Source organism: Felis catus, chromosome C1 (genome assembly GCF_018350175.1).
Source record: "Felis catus isolate Fca126 chromosome C1, F.catus_Fca126_mat1.0, whole genome shotgun sequence".
In the NCBI taxonomy this organism is placed as follows: Eukaryota; Metazoa; Chordata; class Mammalia; order Carnivora; family Felidae; genus Felis; species Felis catus.
Window position 1 is genome coordinate 9032562 of NC_058375.1, and position 23040 is coordinate 9055601.

Sequence of the window (23040 nt, forward strand, 5' to 3'; positions counted from 1 at the left end):
TGTTCATGGCCTTGGTCATCCTACCAGACTCTCATTTAACATCCTCAACACATTGTGGCAGCTTAGAGAGGGAGTAATTACTGGAGTTTGCTTTGTCAAACCTGATTGCAGATTCGCATTCTCATAGTTAAAGCTGTTTGCTAGGATAATCCCTAAGTGAGCCTGTTTTCTTCCAATACTAACTTGTGTCTTGCTGTCAAGTCACATTTTCGCTCTTATTCCCAGATATGGACGGCCCGACCCTCTGCTCCGGAGGGAACACGACATTCGAGTGAGCCTCCAGATGGCCTCCGTACAGTATGTGCACACGCAGCGTTTTCAGGCGGAGGTGGTGGCCTTCATTCAGCATTTCACTCAGCTGCAAGATGTCTTAGGACGCCAGCGAGCTGCTATTGAGGGGCAGACGGTAGGAAGGCTCATTTCTCCACGTTGCTTTTCCAGTTTGACCGATCGATAGAACTTTTAAGCCTCTAGAGAGAAGTCTGGAAAATTTCACTGAAAAAAGGGAAGGTATTTGGGTCATTTTATGCTTTCTAGTGTCCTCCATGCAGCCGATTGTCTACAGAAATCTTACTGTAATTGGAGAGCTTATATTTCTTTAGCAAGGTACCGTGTTTTAATGACTTTCAAGGCTTAGCTTAAGCGTCCTCTAAAGAAGATAAACGAAATTTATGGCTAACACTTAAGACTCCTGGTCCCTTTTAGTACTTTAGTTGGGATACTTCTCTTGGAAAGTGTTTCCAAAGAACATATCTGTTACATGAAGAGAGTTTTTTCCCAACGAGATTAGAGGTTCCCAACTTCTGAGTTCATAGTTCTCTTAGTGTCTTGGAAATATTTTCACTGCACGTCCTAAGCCAAAAGACACACCAAATGGTCTTTGCATTTAAAAAATAATTAAGTCTAAACAACTTAGTAAGTACGCATGTCCTAACAACTTAGTAGCTACTTAAAAAAATAACACGTAGGGGCGCCTGGGTGGCGCAGTCGGTTAAGCGTCCAACTTCAGCCAGGTCACGATCTCGCGGTCCGTGAGTTCGAGCCCCGCGTCGGGCTCTGGGCTGATGGCTCAGAGCCTGGAGCCTGTTTCCGATTCTGTGTCTCCCTCTCTCTCTGCCCCTCCCCCGTTCATGCTCTGTCTCTCTCTGTCCCAAAAAAGTAAATAAACGTTGAAAAAAAAAAAATTAAAAAAAAAATAAAATAAAATAACACGTAAGTGAAAGACTAATATTTTTATTTTGTTCGTAGATAAATTACTTGCTAGTAGGGATGGACGTGCCCCTTGGGCACTGTGCAGCTTCTCAGACTTGGAAGCAGGCTGGACATGGCAGCCTTCATTTCCTGTCCCACATCCTTTGTCTCGTGGCACTGGCTTTTTATCACAGCAAGTGCTGAAGACCCAGCTTTGTAAAGATGTGACATAATAGAAAGCAATCTAGCATGATCTAACGCTGAATGTGAACTAACTCAGTCTAGAATGTGCAGTGTCCAACAGATGATGTGTTTCCCTGAAAAATTTTAAACGTCCTGGCAAGCGCGCATGGGACTGTGTGGCAGCGTCTTATGGTGTCTTGGCGTAGAGTTTGGGAACCGCAGAACATGATTGTAATGTAGTCCTTTGTAAAACTTTATTTATTATTTTTAAAAAATTATTTATTTACTTTGAGAGAGAGAGAGCGAGAGCATGTGTGCGAGTGGGGGAGGGGCAGAGAGAAGGAGAGAGGGAATCCCAAGCGGGCTCTGTGTTGTCAGCACAGAGCCTGACGCCCAGCCCAATTCCACAAATTGTGAGATCATGACCTGAGCTGAAACCAAGAGTCAGACACTTAACCGACTGAGAGCCACCCAGGTGCCCCAAAACTTATTTATTTTTTGAACTTCATTAGGTCAAAGATTATAATTAAATAAATAGATACTATCTTCATAGTGACATTTAAAATTTTTTATTTTGTTATTTTTGTTATTTTTTAATTTTATTTTTTAAAATTTTCTTTAGATCCAAGTTAGCTAACGTACAGTGTAATAATGGTTTCAGGAGTAGAATTTAGTGATTCATCACCTACAAAGAATACCCAGTGCTCATCCCAGTGAGTGCCCTCCTTAATGCCCATAACCCATTTAGCCCATCCCCCCACTCAGCACCCCTCCAGCAACCCTCAATTTGTTCTCTGTATTTAAGAGTCTCCTATGGTTTGCCTCCTTCTCTGTTTTTATCTTATTTTTCCTTCCCTTCCCCTGTCTTCATCTGTTTTGTTTCTTAAATTCCACGAGTAAAAATCATGTAATATTTATCTTTGTCTGACTATTTTGCTTAGCATAATACACTTTAGTTCCATCCACATGGTTGCAAATGGCAAGATTTCATTCTTTTTCATCGCTGAGTAATATTCCAGTGTGTGTGTGTGTGTGTGTGTGTGTGTGTGTGTGTGTGTGTGTGTGTGTGTGTGTATTTGGGCTCTTTCCATAATTTGGCTATTGTTAATAGTGCTCCTCTAAACATTGGAGCATATGTGTCCCTTCGAATCAGCAGTTTTGTATCCTTTGGATAAATACCTAGTAGTGCAATTGCTGGGTCATAGGGTATCTCTACTTTTAATTTTTTGAGGAACCTCCGTACTGTTCTCCAGAGCGGCTGCATCCGTTTGCATTCTCGCCAACAGTGCAGAAGTGTTCCCTTTTCTCTGCATCCTCGCCAGCATCTATTGTTTCCTGAGTTGTTAATTTAAAAAAATTTTTATTTTAAAGGGGCGCCTGGGTGGCTCAGTCAGTTAAGTGTCCAACTCTTGATTTTAGCTCAGGCCATGATCTCGTGTTTTGTGAGTTCCAGTCCCTCATTGGGCTCTCTGCTGTCAGTGTCGAACCTGCTTCAGATCTTCTGTCCCCCCCCCCCCCCCCCCCGCCCCGTCCTTCCCCTGCTCGAACTCTCTCTCGCTTTCTGTCACAAATAAACATTAAAAAATTTTTAAATTATTTAAATTTTTTGAGTATGTTACATATTGATTTAGTACAGAATCAAAGTTAAAGGACATTTGGAGAAAAGTCTCCTTCTCAATTACTTTTCCTCAACCACTCAGTTTTTCTCCCTGGAAACAGTGTATCTTTGAGAGAATATATATTTTTTAAAAATACAAAAGCACAGTCAACATGTAGAGAATGTGGAAAAAAAGAATCAGTTTTACCAAGGTACACCCGAGGTATGTTTTAATCTGTTTTCATTGTTTTCTCGTTTCTCCCTGTGCATGTTTCCATGATTGTAATCAGAGTGTATAACCTTTTTTCCCCCTCTCTTTAGAAACTTTTAAAACAGATTTATTATTTGACACACCTAAAAGAATATCTGTAGCATGCAAGTTTCAAAGTATGATAATAAAATGAACCTTTATGACCTGCCACCAAAATAAAAATGAAAACATTGCTAACGTTGTACATGTTCCTTCCCCATCTCACTCCTCTGTCAACTCCTTAGGTAACTGCTCTCCTGATTCTTGGATCTTCTAGTCCCTTTAAAAAAAAAAAAGTTTCCATATAATATCTTTTGTTTCATTTGTTTTGATCTTTATAAAAATGGTATTAAGCTGTATTTAATGTTCTGTGACCTGCTTTTTTTTTCATTTTCTTATTTATTTATTTATTTATTTATTTATTTATTTATTTATTTATTTTTAAAGTTTGTTTGAGAGAGCTAAAGTGTGTGGGGGAGGGGCACAGAGAGAGAGCGAGAGAGAGAAGATCCCAAGCAGGCTCCGCACATCAGTGCAGAGCCTGATGTGGGGCTCGAACTCACGAACTGTGTGATCGTGACCTGAGTCGAAGTCAGACGCTTAACCGACTGAACCGCCCAGGTGCCCCGTTTTTTCATTTTCATATTGTCATTTAGTTAGATACATTCGGATTGTTACACGGTTGTTTAATTTCACTGTTGTATTTCGTTTTGTGGAGCACAGATTTATCCATTTTCCTGTTGAACATGTGGGTTGTTTATGGTGTTTTGCTGTCATGTGCAACGTTTCTTGGTGCACATGTGAAAGAATTTCTCGGAGATACTTAGGAGCGGGTTACTGGGCCACGGGGTACACACATGTTTGTCTTTACAAGATAGTGCCAGATTGTTTTCCTAGACAATTCTACATTCCCACTGGCAATGTGTAAGGATTCCTTTGAATTCATATCCTTGTCAACACTTGTGAACCTCTTTATTTTGGGTCAATAATGGCGCAAAATGACATTATTGCATATATGACCTGCTTAGGCTTTTTATTTTATTTTTTTATTTTTCTTTTCTCTTTCGCTCTCTTTTTTTTTTTAAGAGCACAAGTGGGGGAGGGGGTGGGGTTGGGAGGAGAGAGAGTGAGAGAGAGAATCTTGAGCAGGCTCCATGCTCAGCGAGGAGCCAGACCTGGGGCTTAATCCCATGAGCCTGGGATCATGACCTGAGGTGAAATCAAAAGTTGGACGCTAAACTGACTGTGCCACCCACGCATCCCTTATTTTTTATTTTCTAAATAATTAAAAACACTTTAATTCCACCTACGTATGCTTTTTAAATTTTTTTTTTCAACGTTTTTATTTATTTTTGGGACAGAGAGAGACAGAGCATGAATGGGGGAGGGGCAGAGAGAGAGGGAGACACAGAATCGGAAACAGGCTCCAGGCTCTGAGCCATCAGCCCAGAGCCTGACGCGGGGCTCAAACTCACGGACCGCGAGATCGCGACCTGGCTGAAGTCGGATGCTTAACCGACTGCGCCACCCAGGCGCCCCTACGTATGCTTTTTAAAAAAGCGTTTGAAGTGAGGAATAGCATACAGTACATACATGTAATGTAACATAAAGTGTATCAGTTTTATGCATACACTTTGGAAGCCAGCATGTTAACCTTTTCATAATCTGTTTCCATTTTGCTTTGCATTTTTCATAGCAGTCCTATTTAATTACTGTATGACCCATCAAGTCAATTTACTTAACCATGTCCCTGTTTTTTAACATTTAAATTGTTTCCAGTGTTTCATTCTTATGAGTTATGGTTCTGTGAACAGCTTTGTGCGCATATTTTTTCTTCATTTTTTGAAGTATTTTTACAGTATTGAATCCTGTAAGTGATATTGTTTGGTCAAAGCCATGAACGTTTTTGTGGCTCTCAATATGATACTTCTAATAAACGTTGTCTATTACGTACCCTTACAACGATTACTTTCACCTGTGTGGTTTAAGCAGCAGTGAGTTATTGTGAAGACTCAGTAGGGCTAGGAAATGACACTGTACGTTAGTGTGTCATTGGGTTTCACTTCTGGGATAAGTAGGAATTAAACAGGTAAGTGTCTGAAGTTTTTGTATATTGAGGTATGGAAGACAAGCAGTCGGTCAGTAGACCTTTAAGGAATGAGAGTCTGTCTTGAAGAGTTGTGGGCTCTGAAGGAAAACTGATCTGCCCAAGGATCTTCAATCCTAGTAGTTTGAATTATTTAGGTTTAAGATTTTGCATTGCTTAGATTCATGGAGAGAGCTAAAGACCTGCTACTAAGATTGAGGCTAATTTGAAATTTAAATTCCTTTCTCCTGATTGTACTGGTGACAGGTAGTGTCCTCTACCCTTTGGCTTGTAGCTTGCTTTTCTTTCTTTCTTTCTTTCTTTCTTTCTTTCTTTCTTTCTTTCTTCCTTCCTTCCTTCCTTCCTTCCTTCCTTCCTTCCTTCCTTCCTTCCTTCCTTCCTTCCTTCCTTCCTTTCTTTTTCTTTTTCTTTTTCTTTTTCTTTTTAAGTTTATTTATTTATTTTCAAGGGGGAGAGGGGCAGAGAGAGGTGGAGACAGAATCCTAAGCAGGCTCTGTGCTGTCAGTGCAGAGCCCAACACGGGGCTCAAACCCACGAACTGTGAGATCATGACCTGAGCCGAAATCAAGAGTTGGTTGCTTAACCAACTGAGCCACCCAGGAGCCCCTGTAGCTGGACTTTTATTCCTGTGTTTTCCTGTGTATGTAAATAACGATCTAGTAGAACTTTACAGTTCTTTTTAATCTTGATGTTTGCAGTTTTAAGAGCATCATACACCTTTTTTTGGGCCAAATATAAATTGTTTCCTTTATTTTTTACACTAGGAGTGTGATGTAGTTTTCCTGTGGCTTCTGCTTTATATGTTGTTTCTTTTATTTTAAACTAATGTATTCACTGAGCAACCAGGAGTGCAGATTTTTGGTGGAGCTAAGATGGGGTGTTGCAATTCTGAAATCTTGGGGCAGCAGTCTGGAACCTGGGTGTCGCCACTATGAAGCTGGGTCACCGGTGGCGAGTTATTTTTCTTGCTATTCTTCTTTGGACTCAGGTATAGGAGGAAAACGGAGATACCACAAATAAGCATGCTGCCCATTTGTTAAATAGTACATTAATGATGCTTTGGAGTTCTCAGAGTGCTTTCCTATATGTTATTTGGTCCTTATGACAAGCTTGTTTGTTGAGTTGTTTGAATTATTTAGTGACTGTTTATTGACAGATGTCGTGTCGTACAATGTCAGGTAGTGGGAACATAATGGAAAACGAGAGAGACAAGGTCATTGCCCTAATGGAGCTTCTGTTTTAGTGAGCTGAGACAAACCAGACAAAAACAGAATTAGCTGGGATTATAGCCAGTGAGGGAGTGGTGGGCAGGCGTGTTATTGCCGTTTTATCCATGCGGAAGCAGAAATTCTTAGCTCTGCTTGCCCGGAACTCTGGCTGTGTCACAGTTCCGCTCTTCCCATTAAATAATGTGCGACTATTAAGGCATGTTAACAAAGGAAGTGCTGTACAGTGTGCGAGCAATAGTTTATTCATTTTGAACCTGCCCCTGAATACACTGAACTTTATAAAACATAGCTGCGTGTGTACGTGTGTGTAGAAACCGGGACTCAGAGGGTACGGGGTTGCCGTGCGAGTAGTATAGCCCCTCGACAAGGGCTTGAGTGTCTTGGGTGTGTGGTGTCATTTGATCCTCGCGATGGCTCTTAAGGGAGGGCCCATTCCTCCCATTTTGTAGGTAAGGGAAGTGAGACCCAGAGCCCTCACGAGTTCCCCAGGCTGCCAAACTACTAAGTGGCCAGGGTGGGGATTCCAGCTCAGGTAGTCGGGCTTCCCATTCTGAATTCCTCCACTAAACTGCCAGAATGGTACCAGTATTTATCTCGGGAGGTGAGGTGATGGATGATACCAGATTTCTTCTGTTCGTTTGGCTTTCCTGTCTACATTTGCTACAGTGAAGACGAGTAATTTGTAATTTTATAATTTACTTAAAAAACAAAGCAAACAGGCAGTAGTCATGGGTTGATACACAGTACCAACAATTCATGTACAGTTAGAAAGGGAAGACAGTATTTACTGCGTTGTAAATTCCCCTGACTTGTTTATGTGCTTAACACCCAAGAAAGAAGAGCTTTTTGTATTATGAAGGCTATATTTTTCTTTTTAAAAAGTAGTGTTTTTCATAGGTGACGAAAAACAATAAAAATAGGAATGAGTAGAAAATTAAGACTGTCTTGTTCTATTTTGTAATCTATACTTTTCACTGACCAATGTATGAGAAACATTTCATTATATTAGCGTATTATATTTTTTGCCATCTTTACTGTGGTATAATTTACTTCTAATAAAATTAACCAATATTAAGAGTACAATTCAATGAGTTTTTTTTAAATTTTTTTTTTCAACGTTTATTTATTTTTGAGACAGAGAGAGACAGAGCATGAACGGGGGAGGGGCAGAGAGAGAGGGAGACACAGAATCGGAAACAGGCTCCAGGCTCTGAGCCATCAGCCCAGAGCCTGACGCGGGGCTCAAACTCACGGACCGCGAGATTGTGACCTGGCTGAAGTCGGACGCTTAACCGACTGTGCCACCCAGGCGCCCCATCAATGAGTTTTAACAATTGTGTACTGTCTTATAGCCACAGCTACACTCAAGATTTTTCGAACATTTCTGTTATCCACAAAGTTTCCTTGTCTCCCTATGCAAACGGTCCCCCTGATCCCTCCCTGCATCTTGGCAACCATTGGCCAGCTTTCTGTTATAATAATTTTGCCTTTTTTTTTTTTTTTAGAATTTTCTATAAATGAAATCTAGCATGGCTAGCTGTATCTGGCTTTTCTCACTTAGCGTAATGCTGGTTGAAATCCATCTGTATTGTTGCAAATAGCAGCAGTGTGATTTCTTTTTATTGCTGAGTAGTATTCTGTTCTTTGTAATAAAATTTGTTTGTTCATCCATTCACCCACGTGGTGGACATTTCGGTAGTTTCCAGTTTTTGGCTATTCTGAATAAAACTACCGTGAACATTTGCGTTGAAATCTTTGTGTGAACATATGTTTCTCTTAAGTAAATACCTAAGAGACGAATTGCTGCTTCGTGTAACTATGTGTTTAACATCATAAGGAACTGTCTTCATAATTGTTTTGGCACCTGGCTGGCTCAGTCAGTAGAGCACGTGATTCTTGATCTCAGATTGTGAGTTCGAGCCCCACATTGGGTCTGGAGCCTACTTTAAAATAGAAACCATTCCTTAAAATAAAAAAGTTTAGAAAAGAATTGTGGCTATTCCAGATTCTTTGCTTTTTCATGTGGATTTTAGAATCAGCGTGTCAATTTCTACAATAAAGCCTGTTGAAATTTTGTTGGGGATTGTGTTGAATCTGTCGGTCAGCTTTCAGAGAATTGACATCTTCATAGTGTTGAGTCTTTTGTTTCTTCAGTATGGCGTGTTTCTCTATTTAGGTCTTCAGTTTCTCTTAGCAGTGTTTGTAGTTTTGAGTGTACTGATCTTATGTATCTTTTATTAAAAATCGATCCCTAGACATTTCATATTTCTGATGCTATTATAAGTGATATTTAAAAAATGTCAATTTCTAGTTCTTTGTTGACTGTACAGAGAAATACAATTGATTTTTATACATTGACCTTGCATTCTGCAACTTTGCCAGATATACTTACCAGTTCTGGTTACTTTTTTGTAGATTCTTTAGGATTTTTTACATAGATAGTCATGTTGTCTGTGAATAGAGTTTTACTTTGTCCTTTTCAATCTGTATGCCTTTCAACTCTTTTTCTTCCCTACGGCACTGACAAGGGCTTCCAGTATAGTGTCAAACAGAAGGGGTAAGAGCAGACACCCCTGACTTGTGTCTAATCTTAGGGTAACAGTGTTCAGTTTTCCAGGGGTTGGCAGACTATGGCCTGTGAGAATATACACATAAACACATGCATACATAAAGTTGTGTTGGAATACAGCCACCGTCATTCATTTTCTTACCGTCTGTGGATACTTTTACCGTTTTCTTGATCTGTCCACTTCATCTAAATTGTCAGTTTGTTGGCGTGAAGCTGTTCATAGGTTCCCTTATCTTTCAAAGATTTTTTTTCTTTTAAATGTTTATTTATTTTTGAGAGAGAGAGAAAAAGAGAGAGAGTGAGCTGGGGAGGGGCAGAAAGAAGAGGGAGACAGGATCCCAAGCAGGTTCTGCGCTAGCAGCAGAGAGCCCGACCCAGTACTCGAATTCACAAACCCTAGAATCATGGCCTGAGCGCTTAACGGACTGAGCCACCCAGGCGCCCTGTTCCCTTATCATTTTAGTATTTGTAAGTTCTGTAGCAGTGTCCCGCACTCCTTCCTGACAGTGATGAGTTTTGTTTTCTTCCTTTTTTTCTTGATTAATAGAGCTAGAGGTTTCTCACTTTTATCAGTCTTTTCAGATAATTAACTTACTGAGAGGCCCGTGTTCTGGCCCAGCCACACCCTCGCCGAGTATGTCGTGCACTTGGGGAGAATGTATACTCTGTGGCTGTTGGGTGTTGTGTTGTGTAAGTGTTTAATTGATTTTTAAAATTATTTTTCTGTTTTCTAAATAACTGATTTTTGCCTTACATTATTTTCTTCCTTCTACTTAGCTTCGTTTTGCTTTTCCTTTTTCTAGCTTCTTACAATAGAGGTTTTGATCACTGATTTTAATCTTTATTCTTTTATATAAAATAAACATTTAAGGGCCACCTGGGTGGCTCAGTGGGTTGTCTAACTTCAGCTCAGGTCATGATTTTACAGACCGTGGGTTTGAGCCCCGCATCGGGCTCTGTGCTGTGGATTCTGTGTCTCCCTCTCTCTGCCCCTCCCCCACTTGCACGCACGCGCGCGCACTCTCTCCATCTCTCTCGAAAAGAAATAAGCATTAAACAAATTTTAATAAAAAAAGAGTAAATAAAGTAAACATTTAAGAAGTGCCTCGGTGGCTCAGTCTGTTAAGTGTCTGACTTCGGCTCAGGTCATGATCTCACAGGTCATGAGTTTGAATCCTGATACAGCATCAGGGTTGCACTGTCAGCACAGAACCCACTTCGGATCTTCTGTCCCCCTTTCTCTCTGCCCCTCCCATGCTCTCTCTCTCTCTCTCAAATATAAATAAACATTAAAGAAAAAAAATAAAATAAGCATTTAATACATTTTTCTCTACTGTTTTAAGTGCATACTACCACTTTTTTTTTACCATTTTGCATGTATGTTTTATTTTGATAAAAAGTTTATTTAAAAAAGAAATTTAAATTATATAAAATTAAAATTTTTAAATATACCTTCTAAGAAGTTGCCTGGTTTAAAACAATTACAAGAGATAACTGAAAAGATAAATGTAATGATATGAAAATAAGAGCTATTTTGCTAAATAATTTTCAGAACATTAATTCATTAATTAATTGGCCAGTGAAAGTATATCAAGGGAAATACATCACAGATTTTAAATTAGAAGAAATAAGTAGATCTCGAATCCTTTGCATAATTTTTTTTTTTTGCTGTTGTTATTCACCTGTTTTCTTTTTTCTTTTTTTTTTTTACATATAACACCCAGTGCTCATCCCAACAAGTGCCCTCCTTTTATTTATTTATTTTTTTTAATTTTTTTTTTTTTTAACGTTTATTTACTTTTGAGACAGAGAGAGACAGAGCATGAACAGGGGAGGAGCAGAGAGAGAGGGAGACACAGAATCGGAAACAGACTCCAGGCTCTGAGCCATCAGCCCAGAGCCCGACGCGGGGCTCGAACTCACGGACCGTGAGATCATGACCTGAGCCGAAGTCGGACGCTTAACCGACCAAGCCACCCAGGCGCCCCGACAAGTGCCCTCCTTAATGCCCATCACCCATTTAGCCCATCCCCCTCCCCAACACCCCACCAGCTACCCACAGTTTGTTCTCTGTCTTTAAGAGTCTCTTATGGTTTGTCTCCCTGTTTTTGTCTTACTTTTGCTTCCTTTCCCCTATGTTCATCTGTTTTGTTTCTTAAATTCCACATACAAGTGAAATCATACATTTGTCTTTCTCTGACTGACTGATTTTGCTTAGCATAATACACTCTAGCTCCAGGCACATTGTTGCAAATGTCAAGATTTCGTTCTTTTTCATCACTGAGTAATATTCCATTGAATATATACCACATCTTCTTTATCCGTCTGTCGATGGACATTTGCATCCCACAAGTTTTAATATACATGCTTTCCTTATTTTGGCAGTTAGGCCAAAATATTTTCCTATTTCCCTTGTGATTTCTTCTTTTAACCTTGGGTTATTAAAAAGTGCATGGTCTTATTTCCAAATACTTAGCAGTTTTCCATTCCCTTGTTACTGATTGCTAGTGTAACTCCATGGTGCTCGTATAATATGCTCTGTGCGATTTCGGTTGTTTTAGAATTGTGAATTCATGAAGGTTTTGGGAACCGGAGGCTATTTGATTGTAAAATTAGGGCATTGATTGAGCCTCTGAGTCAATTTTCCTTCTTCTTTCAGGTGAGAGATCAAGCCCAGCGCTGTTCACGGGTACTCCTGGATATTGAGGCGGGTGCTCCTGTACTCCTTATCCCTGAAAGTTCCAGATCAAATAATCTAATTGTAGCAAATTTGGGGAAGCTGAAAGTCAAGAACAAGTTTCTCTTTGCTGGTTTTCCCGGGACCTTTTCCTTGCAGGATAAGGTGAGTGATCAGTGTCCATTCCCTTTTCAGTTCAACTCGTGTTTGAAGGTTTCCTATGTTGTCATAAGATGACTCATAACTGCTGTTACTTTTGTAGTATAGGTGGCTTGAACAATTTTTTGGGACATTTTATTGATATTTCAGTTAGCCTTTTAATAGAGATAGTGTAAATTCTAACCTTTACCAATTGTATGCAGTAACTTACTTTAGCAAACAAATCAACAGAACCGATTTTCCATTTCTGTAATGCTTTTTTAACAGGCTGGTCTTATAAATAACTTTTTACACTACCTGTCTTTTTTCAGAGAATGGGTTTTGGCCCATGATTTATTGGAAGCTGTTTAAGAATATCATCATAATAAAATCTTGTACAGTATATGACTTTACAGTTTAAAACTACTTTGGTAGCACTTATTTATTTCTTATGACAATGTTTAGAGTTAATAAGGATAAAAGATTGTTGTTGTTTTCATTTTACGTTTGGGACAATTTGGACTCATTGAGAATAAACGACAAAAATGAGAACATGTAGTAAATCCCAGACTTAGTGCTGGAGGTGGTCTGATGAGCCCCTCCTGCCCATTTCTGCAGTTGAGGAGACTCATGCTGCCCAAACTAGGGACAAGGTCTTGTTCTAGGTGTGTGTGTGTTGATGAAACCTTGCTGGTTTCTAGGGCAGCTTTGCGGTATATTTGCTTATTAAGTACAAATTCATTTCGCTTGTCAGAAAAGCACTTACTGAAATTCCCAACTAGTTGTGCCCATCTTTAGTGTAACAGCTAATAACATGGGGAGAGAGCCTTTGAAGGAGGAGATACGTAAGATTTCATTATAAGTTCTTACGATTGCCGGTAACAGCAATAAATAGCCGATGTTCATTTTGAATACTTCTTACACATCACCCAGTGCTAAGCTCTTTATGTATTTGTCTATTTTTTTCTCCTTAGCAACCTAAGGGGTATCTAGTTTTATTAACCCCATTTTTCAAGATTAAGGTCATTTCTTTTGGATAATACAGCTAGTCAGAAGTACAGTGTGGGCCTCAGACTTGGTGTGTCTGCCTTCTATATGCCATTGCTTTAAACTGTGATCACCTTCACAGACCTTCAGGTCACATCTCTGTGGGGAGGGTAAACTGGAGGAGGATGTGTCCTCTTGGCCCTTTCCTGCAGAGCCGTAGGTAGCTCTTTTGAATTTTCTAAAGGGTGTGACACAATTCATTAGAATAATTTAGACGGAAGAAATCCGATGATTATTACAGAAAAGATATAAATTTGAGCAGTTACTGTTTGCCTCTCTAGGTATAGAAAGAAAAGAAAATGAAAAAGTGTGATTAGGGTGCTAGTTCTTACCAGGACTTCGCCAAGGACCTCAGCTCTGTTTGGAAGGCAGCCAGAGACTTTATTTGTTGGTGATGCCTAAATGCAAATAATGTTATTATTTTCAAGTTACTGTCTCCACGTTTTCTTTCATTTGTTTTACTTCTCACTCATCCATTTACTCTTTTTTATTTTATTTTATTTTATTTTTTATTTTTTTTTTTAATTTTTTTTTTCAACGTTTATTTATTTTTGGGACAGTGAGAGACAGAGCATGAACGGGGGAGGGGCAGAGAGAGAGGGAGACAGCAGAATCGGAAACAGGCTCCAGGCTCTGAGCCATCAGCCCAGAGCCTGATGCGGGGCTCGAACTCCTGGACCGCGAGATCGTGACCTGGCTGAAGTCGGACGCTTAACCGACTGCGCCACCCAGGCGCCCCCATTTACTCTTTTTTAAAATAATTTTTTAAAGTTTATTTATTTGTTTTGATAGAGACCGTGCAAGTTGGGGAGGGGCAGAGAGAGAGGGAGAGAGAATCCCAAGCAGACTCTGCACTGTCAGTGCAGAGCCCGACATCGGGCTTGAACCCACGAAACCGTGAGATCATGACCTGAGCCGAAACTGAGAGTTGGACCCTTAACTGACTGAACCACCCAGTCACCTCCATTTACTCGCTCTTACTGACCTACACATGCTGAGCTGAAAATGTTTGAGGCAGTGAGAGGGAGTGGGTAGAGCAGGAAGGGTGCAGACCGCCAGCGAGAACTTAGCAGCCATAAGTCCGTGTTCAGACCAGAGGGAAGGTGTTTGGACAAAGGGTCGGGTCTTCCAGATGTCCCCTCACTTGCAGTCGCTCAGAGAAACCGGATTCAGTGATCAGAGCAGAGGGTGGCACCAGAACGACAGTGTCCAGCATTGGAGGGCAGAGTGCCACCAGGTGTATCTTGGAGCTTCGTAGACCAGCCTTGAGCCAGAGCTGATGATTGAGCACTTGCTCGCTCACCTCGCTGTGGGAAGGAAGCCCCTCCTGTTGGGATGATGCGCCTTCCTGCCAGAGGCCGCTTTGATTGGGAGAAGTAGACTTTCACTTGAGTACGTTTTTTAAGAGCACAAAAGTGAAATTAGCCTGCGTTGGTCTTTCACGGCAGGCCTAGTAGAGAACGAGTAACCTTGGTCTTAAGGAAGAAAGTCTGTTTTCACAGTCAAGAGATAAGCATTTTGCTGTTCTCTGACCAGAGGCTTAACATTAAAGATCCGTTTGTAAAAAGAAAGATGGGTAACTGCTTCTAAAATTTCTCACTCGCTTGCCGTCAATGTGCGGTATTTATAGTTAACGTGACTAGGTAATGAACAAACGTGTCAGAACTTTTGTTTGCACGTGAAGTTTGTCCCCACTGTCACCTCGGGACACTTTGTTCCAACATCTTGCTCCAGCGCTGCTGCCATCCCTGCCGAGGGAGAGCCGAATCCCTCCTTGGGAGCGGTCTTCTGAGCCGATAGTAAGTTCTTCAGGATGTATTTGTTTGTGGTAAGTCTTTTTTTTGAGGACTTAGTTTTTTAGGAAGAGATCAGCTAGAACCAGAATGGGTGATCAGGTTCGATAATACCATTTTTGTTTCTCTACCCTTCCTACGAAGATAAAGGACCGATGTTCTACATCGGTTATGTCTACGTACGGGCTCGTGAGCTAACTCGGCAGTTAGCTCCTAAAGAATTGCCAAAATATTTGAAGAAATTGTTGCACGTGAGTTTCTCTTGTTAAGTAAGGCAAATAACAGCACAAAGTTGATAGCATTTTAATGAAAAACTTGTCCTGTATTTGTTTTTGAGGATTTGATTTTAAGTGGCAGTGCATACAAGGATCGCTTTTTCTTCAAGGTATTAATCTACTCTTTTGCTTACTGTTCATTCCGAAAAACCTTATGGGATTCAGCAGTCAATTCACATTCATATGCTCAGAGCAGAAAACTTCCAAAAATTAACTCTTTAAAGCACCTCATTATTTTGGAAAGGCTGATTATCAGTTTTTTGTCCCTTTCCTGAATCACTTTCCCCCTGTGTAGAGAAGGCCTTCTTAAGGACCAATAAAAGAAATTTCTTTTTTTTTCCCCCCTAGGTAGTAATCTCTTGATGATCTTATTTCCTTAAATCCTAGAGAAGCTTTATCTTGTTACATGCCAGTGATCTGTAGAATTCCATAAGGGCTGCTTGGAGTGTGTCACTGGGTAAAGTATTTGTAATCAGATCAATACATCTGTGGATCTTTACCTCTCCACAAGCTCAATTGATCGAGGCCTAGATGAAGTGAAGAATTACTTTCTTCATCAGAAATCACGTTGCGTTTCCATTTTCCCTTTAGTGTATTTGCACGGGTGAGGTTTGTCTAGTGTGTGTTCTGGTGGTTAAAGAACAGGAAGTAATCCTGAAATCAGAGCTCGCGGAAGGGTTGTTTGCCTTTGAGTTCCACGACTTCGGTGCGTTTGAAATTGTTTTACACAAATCCATGTCTCCATGAATGCAGGCTTGGATTTTTTATGTATGCTTTTCCTTTCATTTTCCTCAACCACAGCTTGTGCTTAAACCATAATTTCTAAGTTAGCCTTTCAGAAGCTTTCAGTTAATCTCCTCAAGCCGTTGATTTATTTAAACTAACTATATAGACTGTGTAGAGATAAATCTAATGAAGGAGCAACGACTGTCCTAGAGTTTAAGTAAACTAAGCAAGGGGGAAGGTTTTTAATGTCAAAATATTTTTTTTTAATTTTTTTTAATGTTTTATTTATTTTTGGGAGAGAGAGAGAGAGACAGAGTACGAGCGGGGGAGGGGCAGAGAGAGAAGGAGACACAGAATCCAAAGCAGGCTCCAGGCCCTGAGCTGCCAGCACAGAGCCCAACGTGGGACTCGAACCCGTGAACCACGAGATCATGACCTGAGCCAAAGTTGGACGCTCAACTGACCGAGCCACCCAGGCTCCCCTTAATGTCGAAATATTTAAATAAGAGCATTTGCTTAGTAATTTGCCTTCCAAAAAAAATTGCAGAAAGTTAAGAACTGTTTTTTGTTTGTTTGTTTTTTTCCACTGTTACTTGTAATTACTACTCAAGATAACTGGGAAGGAGAACAGTATTATCATCCCCTTTTCAATGCTGAGAGAAATAAACATACAAGGCAGTACTAGCAAACCCATTCTTGCCCTCCCTGCAGCTTGCTTGTGAGAAGGGGTGAATGAATCGGAAGCCCTGCAGATAGGTCGCGCAGTGGCTTGGGGGAAAGCTTAAAAGTCAGTTATTGAATCATTCTGGTGAAGATTTCCCCAGTTGGCAATGAACTGAAGGTACTCAGTGTGTAAAAAAAAAGTATGTAGTGTTTTCAGTAGAATTACAGAATTTATGTTACTCTGTGTTTGTACTTAATTTTTATGCCCTTGAACAGAAACATAATAGGAATGGCCAACCTCCTATGTTTTCCATTTTGTTCTCATTTGCACAGTTACTTAAAGGGATGAGAGATGTAAACCTAGAAGGAGCGACTTCTAGAAAGTCCAGACACTCCCATGGCTTCATTCCATTGGAACCACATTGCTGTTAGATACATTTTCTTAGAATAAAGAGCTCCTCCCCTCCAGCGAAGCAGCAACATATATGGCTGAGAGGTCTGCTTTCTCTGTGCTGTGTTTGACCTAAGGCTAAACCACCAACAGTTAGCATCTTAAGCCAAAAGATAATACATTCCTGCAAGATGGCTATAGTTTTCAACAGGTATTGAATTATAAGTAACACCTCTGCAAAGAATTACGTGTGGCAGGGAGTGCCACGAGCCTCTTGCTCCTTTCGTTTCTGGAAGCTGGGGGGTGCTTGGAAAGTGTCAGGTGTCATAGAGTCTTTGAAGAGCGCAGTGACTGGAATAGGACTTCCAGGAGAGTAAAGATAAATAGTCACCCCTGTTCCTGTCTTCTAGTTTTATTTTGTTTCTTCCCAGGAGTCTGTGCCTTCAGCTTCCCCAACGGGTACCCCCAAACACAGTTTGAGGAAAACGACGAGTGCAGAGGACCCGAAGGGAACCCATTCCGAGGGGCTGTTTATGATGCCTCCTGCTGGAGTGAGTGCAGGCAGCCTGAGGAATGAGTCTGTGCCAAGTACCTCGGCCAAGCAGCAAGGACAGCAAGCCACACCCTCCACCGGCCGGGTTCCTGGTAGTCCTGGTAAGAGAGGAGAAAGGTGGGGAATTCACGGGACTGTGGCAGGTACCTGGGGGGGTGGAGGGATGGGGGGTGTGTGCATCAGAGATCGCGGGTCTTTAGTGATACTCTGATTTTGCTTTTGCTTTAGAAAGCTTAAGAATCTTAGGATGCAGATTTTAGCACTGGGGTGACTTCTACAGTACAGTTCAATTAGCAAGACACAGTGTGAATAAAGGGATTTAGATGGCCTCTTAGGACTTTTTCTTCTGGGTCAGGGTAGTTGACACAAGAAGATGATAGTATAGCTGGAACGATTCCTTAGACACATCCTTGCAAGTCACTGTCTGGACATTATCCTTTTCTTACGTAAATATCATTCTGTTTAATTCTAAAAAACCCCCAGAGAACTCTTAAAAAATATTAGTGTGAATTAGGTAACAACAGATACTATAAGCAACAATTTTGCAAAGACATGAACCATCCAGTTATTGGTGTTCTCTAGATTTTAAAAGTTAGTCATTCCAGGGGCGCCTGGGTGGCTCAGTTGGTTAAGCGTCCGACTTCGGCTCAGGTCACGATCTTGTGGTTTGTGACTTCGAGCCCCACGTCAGGCTCTGTGCTGACAGCTCAGAGCCTGGAGCCTCCTTTGGATTCTGTGTCTCGCTCTCTCTCTGCCCCTCCCGTGGTCACGCTCTGTCTCTCTCTGTCTCAAAAATAAAAAAAACATTAAAGAAACAAAAGAATTGGTCATTCCAGAGGAGAGCCTGGTTTTGGCCTTTTGGTTTTTATTAAAAATTCAATTTAATTTTTTTTTTCCCCCATTTTAATTCCAGTATAGTTAACAGGGTTCTATTACTTTCAGGTGTATGGTATAGTGAGTCAGCATTTCCGTACGTGGCCCTGTGCTCATGACAAGTGCCCTCCTTAATCCTCATCACCTCTTTCACTCATCCCCCCACCACCTCCCCTCTGGTAACCATCGATTTGTTCTCTATAGTTGAGTCTGTTTCTTATCTTGTCTCTCCCTCCCTCTCTTTTCCTTTTTTCCTTTGCTTGTTTGTTTCTTAAATTCCACATAGGAGTGAAATCTATGGTGTTTGTCTTTCTCTGGCTGACTTACTTTACTTAGGTTAGCCAGTACTCTGTACCTCCATCCATGTTGCCACAAATGGCAACATTGCAATCTTTTTTTTTATGGCCGAACAATATTCCATTGTATATATACTCCCTCTTTATCCATTCACCAGTTGGTGGATTCTTGGGCTACTTCCATAACTTGGCTATTGTAAATAATGCTGCTATAAAACTCGGGGTGCCTGTATCCCTTTGAATTAGTGTCTTTGTGTTTTTTTTGGGTAAATACCCAGTTGCAGGATTACTGGACCATGGGGTAGTTTTATTTTTAGCTTTTTGAGAAACCTCCATACTGTCTTCTACAGTGGCTGCACCAGTTTGTATTCTACCAAGCTTGAGGGCTCCCCTTTCTCCACATCCTCGCCAACACCTGTTGTTTGTGTTTTTTAGTTTAGCCATTCTGACAGGTGTGAGGCGATATCTCATCGTGGTTCTGATTTGCATTTCCCTGATGATGAATGGTATTGAACATCTTTTCATGTGTCTGTTGGCCATGTGCATGTCTTGTTTGGAGAAATCTTGGCCCATTTTTTAATTGGGTTATTTGGGTTTTGTGGCTGTTGATTTGTAGAAGTTCTTTATATATTTTGGATACTAACCTTCTATTGGATATGTCATTTGCAAATATCTTCTCCCATCCAGGAGGCTGCCTTTTGGTTTTGTTGATTGTTTCCTTTCCAGTGCAGAATTTTTTATTTTGATGTAGTTTGGCCTTGGGTTTTTTTATTTTTTTTATTTATTTTTAAGTTTTTAAAAATTTTATTCATGTGTGTAAGTATGTATTTTAAGTTTATTTCTTTTGAGAGAGAGCGAGAGAGCAAGCACAGGGAAGGGGCAGAGAGAGAGAATCCCAAGCAGGCTCCGCGCTGTCGGTGCAAAGCCTGATGTGCGACTCGATCCCACAAACTGTGAGATCGTCACCTGAGCTGAAATGGAGAGTTGGATGCTTAACCAGCTGAGCCACCCAGGCACCCTTAATTTTTATTCTCTAATTTAAGCCATCTCTACACCCAACATGGGGCTTGAACTCATGACCCCCAGATCAAGAGTCGTATGTTCCTCTGACTCAGACAGCCAGGTGCCCCTTTCGGTTTTTGGATGTATTCTGGGTGGGTGATGGATAGGATAAGTGAGGTGGTGCTCTAAGGAGTCAGAGAGGGAAACCGAATGTGATTCCCACAAAGTCAGTTCAGCGTGATTGGGCTTTGAGAGAATGTGGGATGCTAGCTGACGAGGCTGTTGCGTGTCTTTTGTTCCATGCAAGGACTGACCGTGCTAGGTACTGCTCCCTGTAGTCCCCTGTGGTCCTAGAGGCGACAGGAAGGTGGTTTATGGTTGCGTTGGTGATTAAAGAAGCGAGGTTATCACAGTCCTCCTCACAGTGCTGGCCGTTGAGCACTTAGTGTGTGCCAGATCGCACGGCACATTCTTTCGTAAATCGTTGCATTTCACCCCCATAGCACCCCTGTGCACCCATAGCACCATTTTTATCCTCATTTTACACGTGAGGGAGCAAAAGGCTTAGAGAGATTGAGTAGCTTAGCTTGGCCTCGGTTGTGTGGATAGTGGAGTTGGACTGTGAACTTAGGCTGTCTGACTCCAGAGCCCGAATCCTTAACCCACGTGATACGGTCTGCCGCTTTCTCCCCGTGATGCGTGTAGAGCGTGGAGGGGGCACATGCACAGTGTGGCTCAGCACTTGTTACCACCTGGTGTTGCTGTGAGGACAGTGGTGGTTAGGAGGAGGGCCAGCTTGAGTGCCTCTAAGAAGTGATTCGGGATGCTTTCGAGGTGGTTGGTAAGATCTCTCTCTGAACAGTATTTCTCCTCCTGATGTGCTGTTTCTAGAATTTCTTTATGATGAAGATGGGATTAAAGTCGTGGTTTTCGAGCTGCTTCTGTGTATCCTTAGGATTCCGTGATGACCCTAGGGGATCTCTGAAGCCCTCTGTTCCTTTCCCTACCCCCTTCTACCTGATCAGTTCCACTTTTATCTCTTTCACATGGTTATCAAAATAGTAAAAAATCAAGAACTGATATATTTAGTGTGGGCTGAATGCTGATGTTATAATTTTGTTCTGTTGGACATGGTTCCTGCCACCATGCGTAGGAGATGAGAAAGGCACTAAGCAAGCATCTAAGTGTTGACAGAGTAAGATGTTATGGGAAAGACGGAATGGTGCAGGAGGGAAGAACCGAGAGGACCCAGTCGAGATCGAGAGGGGAGGGTGATGCCGTTCAGATAGCAAGGGGCTTAGCAGTTTTGGGGGAGGCAAAGGCCAGTGAGCCTGAGGCTTCAGGAGCAGGGTGGAGAATGGCTTGAGATGAGGTTGGAAAAGTAGGCAGTGGGCTTATGCAGGGTTTTATAGGGATTTAGGGGGGAGTTTTGCAGAAACAACTTTGGATTCAACATAGTCATTAAAGCGTAGAAAGAACAGAATGTTACGGTCTCGTTTATTTTTTTAAGGATTACTCAGGTATTTTGTGGGCAGAGTGGTTTTGTGAAGGCCAGAAGGGGAATGGTGTAGGTGTACTGGAGGGGAGTTTCTGGTGGGCCAGGCGAGAATGACGGTGATTTGGATTAGATCACTGGTAGCGGAAGCGGTTACATACTTGTTTGAGAAAAGAATTCTGGTGCTGGACAACTTTGTAAGCCTTTTGGGTGACACTATCTCTACATGAGACCCCACCCCTGTAGGATGTCCTTGGGAGGGATGGCTGTCAAATCATTTCAGTCATAAACCCTTTGAGCTCAGCTAGTGTCTCGGGACAGTAGCGAGACGCTGAAGGGATGTGGCACAATATGTACGTGATGCGGAAGGGGAGGAGCAGACAGGAAGTATCTAGCACACGGAGTGTCGCATGGGGAGGTCTTGGTGCCAGGTGAAGACCTCCGGACGCTCAGTTTTTTGAAGCTGGCAGTTCTGAACATTTTAGATTCTGTCATCTAAAGACAGAGTGAACTTCCTTTAGCTTTTTAGTTTTTATTCAGGGCCAGTCCTTTTGGGTGTTATTTTCTTCATTCTCCCTCTTCCCTTGGGTCCACGTAGAAGACCACGTCTGCCTGCTGGATTGCATTGTCGTGGATCTGCAAGACATGGACATCTTTGCCGCGGAGAGACGTCCACGAGAGTATTCTAAGGGCTCAGACGACAGCAGTGGAGATCTGATCTTCCCTTCCTATTTTGTGCGGCAGACGGGAGGGAGTCTCCTCACTGAGCCTTGTAGGCTGAAATTGCAGGTGGAAAGGAATTTGGACAAGTGAGTGGTTTACATCTGAGTAACTGTCTGTCCTAGGTAAAGTCTTAATAACTTGGAAGTGGGCGCTGTGAAGGTAAGTCCGGAAGAGATAGGTATTTACTTATTTTCTTCTATGTAACAGATGGTTATTGAGTCACTGCTATGTTCTAGACACGAGGGCTACGCTAACGCAAAGAAAAACCTTCTGTCGTTATGGAGTTTACATTCTGTTGATACAGGGATAGAAGGCACATAGGTGACTCTAATTTAGTGTTTGATTCAGTGTTATAAATTGTGTTACAGGATTGCCCCATGGCCTTGGAAACAAAGGCGAAGGGGCACAGATGTAACGTGGATTTTGGCAGAGGTAGGGAGGTAGTGATGGCAGAGAAGGTATTTTGGAAGTGGTGACATCTGGATTATATGTCCCAAGCACAGTAGATTCTGGACCTGTTGTTGCTACTTACCCTGGAGCTCCATTTAATCAGAATAACAGTGGAGATGCGGTTCTGCCCATTTCACTCCAGTAAGCAATTTGAAAGGACTCCAGAAAGGCTAAAGCACTGACTCTGATTTACCTTTTAATTGGCCTCAAACACAGGATGCTCATGTCTGCAGTTCAGAGCATTGCTTCAGTTGCCATTACTTCCGTGGGAGCGTCTGGGAAGCATCTTGGAAATAAATGTTCCCACACTCCACCTGAGACCTCCAGAGCCTGACTCTCAGGTGTCTGTGAACCAGGTCCCCTGGTGGGGACCCGGGCCACGTGCACAGCCTGGGGCTGCTGCGCACAGCACGTGATGCGTGTCCGTTTGGGGCATTGATTTTGGAGAAAGCAGCAATGCTTGTGTTTCAACCACAGGCAAAGATGAGGCTGTAAAGTAATGGAAGAGGTTCTCATGTGTAGCATTTTGAAAAGCAGTCTCGTTACTTGCGGCGAGTGTGATTTTAATCCCTCTTTGGCCGCTCCCTTCACGGTTCTCGGGTTTGGGTGAGTCATTTAATGTCACTTTTTTTGTTTCTCTCTGGATTAATGATACAGGTCAGCCGCTCTCTCTGGGATTTTTACATTTCGTTCGTATTTGTTATTCAAGTGCTCCCTGGCTGGCGCTCAGTTATGGTTGGCAGGGCTCTCTTTGGTTTTACTGGCTTAGCAGTCTTACGAGGAGCTTCCTTATCTAGAAATCGAACACCTCG

The 23040-nt window shown here is 41.8% G+C and overlaps 1 protein-coding gene across 10 annotated transcripts in view; it reads left to right on the forward strand.

Annotated features, from left to right (window-relative positions):
- The window catches only part of VPS13D (vacuolar protein sorting 13 homolog D), a 257423-nt gene that overhangs the window by 51188 nt on the left and 183195 nt on the right, over positions 1-23040 (forward strand). For all 10 annotated transcript variants that reach the window (XM_023258138.2, XM_045035116.1, XM_023258139.2 and 7 more), the window contains 4 exons: positions 226-406; positions 11786-11968; positions 17268-17490; positions 21654-21864. In XM_023258138.2, coding sequence (XP_023113906.2) covers positions 226-406; positions 11786-11968; positions 17268-17490; positions 21654-21864 — 798 coding nt within the window. The remainder of the gene's footprint in view (positions 1-225; positions 407-11785; positions 11969-17267; positions 17491-21653; positions 21865-23040) is intronic.